This window comes from Corvus kubaryi, unplaced genomic scaffold (assembly GCF_017639235.1).
Source record: "Corvus kubaryi isolate FWS band 111438036 unplaced genomic scaffold, C.kubaryi_AGA036_p1.0 65367, whole genome shotgun sequence".
NCBI classification, from domain to species: Eukaryota; Metazoa; Chordata; class Aves; order Passeriformes; family Corvidae; genus Corvus; species Corvus kubaryi.
In genome coordinates this window covers 235,402-245,427 of record NW_024581948.1, presented here as the reverse complement: position 1 = coordinate 245,427, position 10,026 = coordinate 235,402, and the positions used below count along the sequence as shown (strand labels likewise).

The following is a 10,026-nucleotide window of genomic DNA, read 5'->3' as shown; positions in this document are numbered from 1 at the left end:
CTCTTTCTACTTTAAAAATATACTATCTCTGTTGCACAGATGGGTAAACTAAGGCATGCATGGGAAGTGAAATAAGTTCACTGGAGGTCTTCCCGAGAAAGACGGTACTTCTAGTTTTAAAGCAGAACCTTATCATAACTCATATATACAACTTATCACGAGGTATTTGTACATTAAAAAAACAAATCCTGCACTTTGGAGATACCATTTAACATTTATTTTTCTTCCCACAGGAACTTTTTACACCAGAGTGCAAATTCAAGGAGTCTGTTTTTGAAAATTATTATGTAATCTACTCATCCATGCTCTACAGACAACAGGAGTCCGGGAGGGCCTGGTTTTTGGGGCTGAACAAAGAAGGGCAGGTCATGAAAGGAAACAGAGTGAAGAAAACAAAACCAGCAGCTCATTTTCTACCCAAGCCATTGGAAGGTGAGGCTCAGTCCATCCCTGGCAGACCTTCCTATAGATCTCACAAGAAGAGGGAGTGGTTTCCAAAATGCCCTTCCTGAATGTGCATGCCCCACACAGGGGCCAATCCCAATGCCATTCCCAAAATTTCATGGAGAAGTTTTGTGCTTCTGTGTAGTGATGCTACAAAGGGCATATGTAAAAACTCTTTTTCAGGGACAAAGAGGTCATTCTACAAGAAAAGAAATCTTTTGTGGAAGAGCCTTTTGCTGCTTTTAAAATATTCTGCTGTTAGGGACAAAAACTGTTGTGAGTCTTGCAGTGAGAAAACAGTCCTTTCATTAGGCAGAATTAAATAATGGATGTTGTAGGATGATTGGGAGTTATAAAGGGAATAGATGAAATGTTAGCATTTCAAAGTAAAAGCTTTCTAATACAAAAAAAAAAGGTCTCTCTACAAAATAAACCATGTTGTATTACTTTGCCAATTGGAGTAATGTACACAACTCATGTAAGTTGGCCTTTAAACCAAGACAGGAGCAAACAGCAGTCACAGTAACCTTAGACACCAAAATGATGTCACATTCTCTGAAAAATCCATTTATATCTTGGAACTTTTTTGTTATCCTATGTATTCTGCAGGCCTTTATAAACCTATGCTGCTTTTTGCTTCTTGTCCTGATGTCACTCCTCATTGTTCTAATTGCTACACATAGCCTCAGTCATTCTGAAAATTATCTCGTTATTTACCATCTGAAAACGCATACCTGAGTAATGCTTTGGTTAGCAGTCCAATTTCTTTTGATACTTAAAATTTTTGATTGAAGGAGTTTGTAAAGTACTTTAGTTTCATCATAAGGAAAGAATCAGAATAATCTTATGTTTATTTGAAGTTAGGTTGATGCCTTTGTGCTTACCTTGTCTTGTGGAAGCTTACAGTTGTTTCATAAGCTCTCAACAATATCAATACTTTATATCTTGATCCCTCTGTATTAAAGTGAGAATTATAGGGAGGGAAAGCCAGTGCATTTTTAAAATCAAGGCAAATTCCTATGGATTAGGAAAAAAGTTACTGTTTTTCAATAATGTTTGGATGATCAGACTCCATCAAAATAGCTTACACAATGCTTAGAAATATCTTGATTTACATTGCTTATGAGAATCATCAAATATGACAGCTCTGCTATATAATTCCTTACTTTATAGTTCCATTTCATGTTGTTCAACATAATAATTTTGTAGGTCACAGTGTTATTTCACCAAGCTCTTTTAATTAATCAGCAAAGTGCCCTAAACACATTTATGGGCCACTCTGAAGATATAGATCATAACCAGCCTTATGTACTCTAGAGAAGACATTTAATTTCAGTCTTCCAGAAGCTATAAAAGGATTTAGATTATGTCACTGGAAATGTTAGAACAAGTATTTGATTACTTAATGATGCTGTGGGGCCCTTTACATTTATTATGAAACTTCACACCATTGAAGATCAAGGTCAGTACTCTGAAGCTCCAGCCTCCTACTCTAATTAGCCAAGGGATGAAGGAATTGTGCTAAGGCAGCACACACCCAGTCTGGAAATCAGAGTGATGATTAATTCCTTTGACTGCTGTGACACCTCTTTTAACATTGCTCTGATATAAATAAATGCTACTGAAGTTAGGTATAAGTGGAAATATTACCTTATTCAGTGACATGGAAAATGAAATTGAATTATCCAAGAGCATTAATCATTAAGGCAGCTTAATGCTGGAAGTGTGTAATTGAATACATGTATTTCCCTCAAAGGATTTAAAGTGGTTAGATAGGGACAGAAGCCCAGAGACAAACTTCTAATTCCTCTAAGAATTCAGTTAATAGCTTAATTTGGAGTTTTCTGCACTTCTACAGTCAGTGATGCTCAGTGGCTACTGCATATTTTTTCAGAAATGAGGAAGGAAAACCCCCAAACCTTTTTTGTACTCTCCACATCTCCTGGACATTTCTTCAGAACATACCTTAGGAACAGACCATGGCCAAATTCCTCAGATTTGGGAGACTGATGTACACATTACTTTGTAGAAGTGGACCCTAGCCTAGTCTTGCAATGTATGACTAACAACACTTAAGTCTAGACAACTGTATTGTATGATCCCATTTTTAAATTACAATCCGTCTTATCACATTTTACTTCTAACAGCTTGCGTGTTTATTTAATGTTCATTTAAGGACTGTATATACATACACATGTGTATATACATGTGTATTTTTGTGTTCCTTATGCAAAGACAGAACACTGGTTTTTCATTTCCAAGAACCTATATTAGATATTAAACAAGCAAGAATTCAGTTTCCCACTGCATTTTTAAGTCAGATGCAGAAGTGTGAGAATTTTGGAGGGTCACACAATTCTATCAGTGGTGCAAAACCAGTGTCTTTCAAAATAAGTAGTTTCCCTGGTATGCAAGACGAACATAGAAAATTAATCCTATTTGAGATGAATGCCTATATTTGATACATTGTTAAAAATGCCTCTCCTTTTCTCTTCTTTCTCCTCAGTTGCCATGTATCGAGAACCATCTTTGCATGATATTGGAGAAACAGTGCCAAAGGCTGGGGTAACTCCAAGTAAAAGCACAAGTGCATCTGCAATAATGAATGGCGGCAAACCAGTGAGCAAGAGCAAGACAACATAGCCAGATCCTCACAGGTGTTGTGACTTTACTGAGTCCTGAGTACAGTTGAGCGATTTATCCTTGCCAGACTTCCCCTCGGCCGTGTCTGTGGATCAGCTTGCGGCAAGTCACCAACTTGCCCGTTGCTGTTTCTGAACTGAGTTGTTGCAAGTGGATAAATCTCAACATGTAGCTCCACCACAACAAGAAGACACCTGGATGAACCAGCTAAACTCAGACCATGGAATGCCCTACCAGATATTGGAATGCCTTTTTAATATCTTTTCTGTGACTGTGACACTTCATGTGAATGACATACTTCACAAGTACACTTGATACCTTGCCTGCTGACAATTGCCCATAATCCCTTTTTGAGTCCAGTTTCAGCAAAATCCATGTGTTTAAGTTCTATTTTGTAGCACACAAATAATCAAGTAATTTCTAGTTAGATGCTGTAAACCTGTGCTATTATGGATTTCTCTTCTTCCCTTTTTTATAAGGCTGCTCGCTCCACTGTTTGTGACCTTTTGCAAGGATTGTGTTTCTCTATAACTTAAGTGTTGCCGGTGGCTTAGTTTTGAAAGCAATCAGGGAATCAGGAAGCCTTCAAAAATCTATTATTACAAATTATATCTATAAAGAATAGGATTGTTGTCTCTGGCTTAAAATATTGATTAAATGTGAATACTCTTTAGTAACAGATACTGTGCTTCTGAGGTTGGCATTGAAGTGGAGGGAAGAGTGTCAAACACAACCAACGGGGAGTTTTCTGAAATGTGTGTTTGGCATCCCCCTATAGTTTCTTTTTGTGTGTGTGTTTTATACATATCACAGGCTTACTGGTAATGGTAACATTTGCCTTGCCCAGCGAGCAAGACCCACTCATTTTTGGAAAAGTGGGTCCAAAGAATTTTGTAGGCCTTGTAGGCCTGAATTAAGGCTCATTTTTCATCTACTAAATCTTCATTGTTTGAAAAACAACCACCACCAATAAAAAAAATAAAAAGTAAGACTAATCAGAATTGCGCTACCTAAATCCATTTCAAATATAATCCTTTCCTGTTTTTAAGGAACCGAACTTAATGCCATTGTTATTTTTGGCTGAATCCCACACCTACTTAGCAAAGCATGGGCAAGGATGCTGTTGTGTTCTATTTTGCAGCACCAATGCAAAGGGTAGTTATAAATTATAGGTTAATATTTCTGGTGTTTTAAAAAAGAAGTTTTAAAACTGGACATATTACAAAACTTTATTTTTATTTTTAGCTAAGCATGCAAAGTCCGGTCCTATGTATTTCACTGATATCCCAGTATGTACCTCCACCCAGCTTCCTAGGATAACATGCCCACCAAATTGCTAGATTGAAGGTGCCTTGCCTTGATCTCTATATACTGTACTTTCTCCTACATGAACCTAGAAGAAATCAAAAACATCATAAAATTGAAGCCTTGGGTCATATTACCAGAAACAACATCAACCCTTTGAGTTTGTCACTTGTGAACAATTAAGTCAATGTTGTGGGGGATGAAGGACAGGAGGGTGGGGGGAAAATTTAGAGAACACCACAGAGATGCCACTGAAGTTTTTGCACACTTAGTCACAGGCTTTCAGAGGATTAAAAATATGGGCACTCTCTGTATGCTTAAGAAGGTATTTGTTTCTTAGAAATGGCAGCAAAGATCAAACTGTATCTCAGTCTGGAAAACTGTGGCAACACTCTCTTGGCCTCTTGCTGTTACCTTGATATTTAAAGACAAAAAGAGGAAACCATCCATTCCTTTTTTAGCACAGTATTTCTGGCAATTTGTTTTATCACATCTTTGTGCTGAATTCCCTAAAAGAGACTGCTGATTATTTCAAACTCCCTGTCTGCTCAGCTGAACAACTGATTCAGTCTGAATGAACCCTTCATACTACTTTTCAAATGTGTTCTGTTTTTATAAGCAACATTTAGTGCACTCTTCAAGGAGGCTACTGTAAAGCTGCTAAATTCTAGATAAACTTTTTCTTTTTTTTCTGTAGGTCAGACTTCTTTTTGTATATGTGATATGAGAACAGCAAGATAATGCTTGATGTTGGGTCTTTCTAGGGAGGGAATGAGTTAAGCATGAAGCCCTCTATCCATGTAGAGAAAAAAAAATACAAACCTAATCTAAAACTGTGATAAAAATGCAAAGAAACTTTGACTTAAGACTGTGCCCTTGCCTGCTAGCACTAAATCTGTGTGCGTGGGGAAAACAACACTTTATTAAAAACTCTGGTGTGCCCTTCTCATCCCATCTGGTCCAGTGGGATTTGTGCACCATCCCTGAGAAAACAAAATCAAACCAAAGCAACTCAGATGGTGAGCTGGGGGCTTGCTCTGCACTGCAGGCCCCATGAGAGGCAGCAGCCTTGATGCTGTACTGTCAGCAGGGTCCCACTGTGGCCCCAGGCCTTCCTACAGTTATAAGAGGAGAACTTGACAATATTTCAAGTAAGATAAAACAGCTGAAGGCTACATTCTCTCTCACCTGATTCATGAGGAGGGAATACATGAGTTCATGTCCCATTCAGCTGTCTTTTTACTCATCCATTGTAAGAGCCTGAGGAGAGACAGGGCTGGAGACCTGGCTGAGCCATGCAAGGAGGATCTGGTTTATTGCCTGATCCTATATAGGCATTGTTTTCAACATTAACCTTTTGGTCCTGAGTAACTATGATCTGTGAACCAGTTTGGGAGGCTATAATTAAGGCCAGATTTAATTTCTTTAAGCAGTTAGTACATACTGAAAATACAGCTTTTTTTTTTTTTTAATTATGGTCTTCTGATTTTGTTTCTGTGGGCTAAATTCATATGAGTGTTTAATCCAATGAATCAATGTCCTAATTTTTTTTCTACAATCTGTTTAAACATAACAAAGGTATCTTTGTGCATTGTTTCCTCCCTTTAATTTTGTCTTGTCTCATCTGTTGCATGGGAAGAGTATGGCAAGGATGAACTAACTGCATGTTGTAGGTTGTCTGTCAAAGAACTGTTGGTCAGTGTTACAAATTTACATACATATATGCAAAGAGTTTGTCCGCATTGTACAGTTTGTGTTTATTCTTATTTGTTGTATACACAGATTCAACATGATGAATAAAACATTTATATGAAGGCATACTGGAAACCAACAAAAAAGTTTATGTAAGAAGCAGACTGTGCAAAGCATCATTGCACTGGCCACAGGATGGTGAAACTTCATGTAAATAGGTTGGCAAACTCAGTTCTCCCCCTTTACCATGCCAAAGAAAATTTCAGCTCCTTAATATAATACCTCTCTTGCTGTTCTCCAGGATGAGACTTCACCATTTTATTCCCTCTAAAATTAATTTTGCTGTTAAGTGAAAGCTGTTTTCAACTGTCTGTTACTACTAAAGTACTGTATAGTAAACCTGATGGAATCAATTTGTATTTACAGATTGGGGTTTTTGTACTTACATGTGCAGCTGTCTGTGAATCTGCAGCGTTCCAGGTCTTCTGCATGCTTGCTTTTTATTTTGTTCTTCTGGATTTTCTCTAATCTCTGAGAGACTGTTCACACTGCAATCTAACCTCATCTTACCATTTTATATGTTAACACTGCACAAAGTCATTCTCTCCTTTTCTCGTTTTAAATCTGTGTTTCAGCTACAGTTCTATTTAGCAAAATCAGTCACACCTGCACAGTTTTAGAGATCCAGTTTTGAGGAGATATGAACTACTTCAACAAAGCACCATTTTGCTGTACTTCAAAAATTTTATAAATACACAAGAATCCTTATGAGATTGCTCACGTGATAGAGCCTATAGAAGGGCCTCTAGCTCCTTTTAAGTGCTTTGTAGTTCACATAACAGAGCTTTTGCTTTGTATTCTGGGCTTTTTAGCCATTCTCAATTGATTTTTTAATATACTGTCATTTTCATTAATGTTCTTGTTAATAAATCACTCCCAGCCCCTCCCCTCCACTAGATAAAAAGTATAGCAATCCACTTTGACTATGGTCATACCTGAAACAATGATAAGAACCCTGACATACATATACATATACATATACATATACATATACATATATATGGGGAAATGTTTTGTCTTGGTTTAAAACTAGCTTAAGAAATGAGGTATGAAAGCAGGCAGTTTGGTCCATGCAGTAAAAGTGTATCATGATGATCCATCTGTTTATTGGTATAAAGAAGATATTATTCAGCTACATTCCAATGCGAATGGAAGCAAAATTAGACGAAATAAGAAGGTTCTCTTTCTTTTAAATGGCCCTTTAGATAAATTCATATTTCGTGCAATGCATTCTAAAATGTTTAATAATGGGGGTTTTTTTCTGTGATGACTAATGCAAATGCTATGTCTTATTTTTAAAGATGTAATAAAATTTTTGTTCAATTACTTAGTCACAGAAATATTCAACTTAGCTTTCTTCATCCCAGTATCATTTAGCTGTATCATTTAGCTACAAAGTGAGATGTCATTCTGCAAAGAAGCAAGGGCAATGCATCAGAAAAGTGAGAGCAAGTACATGATTAAATGCATCTATGTGTTTCTAAGAAAGAGTATAGCCACAGGAAAAGAAGGATCACAAGCAGGTTAATAATTTATAGAAGCAAATCAATCCACAGGTTTTTATAGGTGATATTACAGGTATGTTATACACAATAGGCATAATCCTGCAAGTTTATTATAGAAGCATTGGCACACTTCTGGATTGTGTTCTTTCTCACATAAGAAGAAAACAAGGCTATAGTACCTTTTTGTTTATAAGGTTTATCAATCTAATCATTAAAAAGTCCCCATTTATCCAATTTGGTTTTGCCTTTTGCCACAGGCCTGGAAGCAGGTTTTTACAGTCACTAGTTATGAAGAATCAAGCAGTAAGCTTCACTTCCTTATGCCTCTTCCTGTATTTACAGTTTATATATCTGGAATTCCCATCGTAGGGAATGAGGTGTAAGATAACAATGTATTAATACAGCTATTATATTCACATATGTGGAATAATAATCTTATTCCTTCTGATTTCATTTTTCTAGAGAGGAAATGAGCCAAAAATAGATATGCTGGGTGTCACATCACCCGTTACCTCAGCAAGAAAGCAGGGGAAATGTTCAAGCAACATTATAGGAAACAGAAGAAAAATTGGAAAAGAATTAATGTGTACATTACATTTTTAGTAGTCTTAGTAAATACTTTAAGGTTTATAGTAATAGCACCATTTTGTTTGACAATTGCATTTTCATGAACCACTGAGAGTAGCTGTCTTAGATATTCTGATTTTTTTCCATATGTAAGCTAACAAACAACCTGAATAACAATTTTTGAAATGCTATGGCTACATAATTCATCCAGTAGTCAAAAGGCTGGAGTTGATTGGTTTTTAAAAAAAAAAAAATTAAGTAGAAATAAAAATTAATTTATACTCTTTAAGTATATAAATTTAAAATTAAAGCAAATGACAAAGTAAAATGCATCAACAACACTGCAACCACCTAAAGAATTGTTCTTTTATATATGAATGAGTACCTGAAATACCACAGCTGATCTATGGTATATATAAATATGTTATGATGCCACAAAACAAGTCAAAAGCATCTACTGACACCAGATAAGAGTTTTGATTATCTAGTATTTTCTTAATACAGTACTAAGTACAAATGGAAGGAATGGAAGGAGAACTTTGTATCCTTCATTGTTTACACTCTGATTCAGCAGATGAATGTATAAGCAAAAAACCCAGCGATTATAAGATGATTCAGGTCAGTGGTATTCCTTATTCATAAATATAAATAAAAGCAACAATTTGTGCTCCCCAGACACTAAGGTTGACAAAATGCATATATGCTAAAACTTAAGAAAATATTCCTGTTGAACTCCATGGAGTTTAAGGGTTTTAAGTATAAAATATAAAATAAAATTTCAAGATGAATTTTACTTTGAAGATTCTTTATACTTTATGAATACAGTTTAGAACTCTGCCTAATATTTTGGTTATCTGATAAGAGAGTAGCTAGCAGCTTTGGGATGTATGTCTAGTTATGTATCTGCATAGCTTATATATAAGTTGGATGTTTGGTAATTATACTTCCTGAAAACATGGGCTTCATGAGCTTCATTTATAGAAAGAAAGAAAGAATCCAGGTTAAGGGGAAAAAAAGTGGTAGTTAAATAGCAAGCTATATGGGATGGGGGAATAATAGAGCAGTTAAATTAATTTGAAACTTTGCATTCTATTACATGTTCTGTACCATTGTATTTTCCTATTTCAAAACTGTCCTTCCTAAAAGAAAACTAATTTCTAGACCGATAATGGAAATACATTTTTTTTGTTAATACATAGTTCCATTATTTCTGAGTCATGTACCTCTTCAAAAATCAGGACCTTGGCACCTAAACCACAATGCTAAAGTTTGGTATCTAAAAGAAGTATTTTTGAGCCATTTAATCAATTTCTTGCTCAATCATGGTTTCACAAAATGTAAACACTTTTGAAACTAAGATGTATATTTCTTTTTTTTTGCTCTAAAGAATTCAAGGGCTGCCAAATCTACATGTACAAAAAAATAAGAGACTCATATGTAAATAAGTTAGGGAAGTCCCAATAGTTGTGCATCGTTCATAACTCAATGTGAATTTCACACTGAGCAGCATTTCACCATTGGAAAATAAAAATAAAATTTTTGTTCATACCACTGCTTTGTTTGTATTTACTGTATTAGAACTTTAATTACTTTGTTGACATAGTCCAAACATCTTTGGCTGAGACCAAGCTACAGCATAGCACAGATGTTTTTTCAAGTTAGTTGACATTCAGGTTCTCCACTTCTATAAAAGCAGTTAAATTCAGTGAATTCCACGTGTGACAGGGCAATCTATCCTGAACAGTGATTTCTAAGAGTAGACAGAATTTTCATCCTAAAAGTTACTAAAATAAAATTTTTCCTTTGCTTT

General features: G+C 35.7%; 1 protein-coding gene across 1 annotated transcript; it reads left to right on the top strand.

The window, feature by feature from the left end:
- Window positions 1–218: 218 nt before the first annotated feature.
- Window positions 219–9,764, top strand: LOC121673368 (fibroblast growth factor 14-like; the record flags this gene model as incomplete). The annotated part of the gene is made up of 2 exons (XM_042046627.1): window positions 219–432; window positions 2,951–9,764. Coding segments are annotated over 2 exons (351 nt in total), but the record flags the coding sequence as incomplete, so codon positions are not given.
- Between the last annotated feature and the right edge of the window lie 262 nt (window positions 9,765–10,026).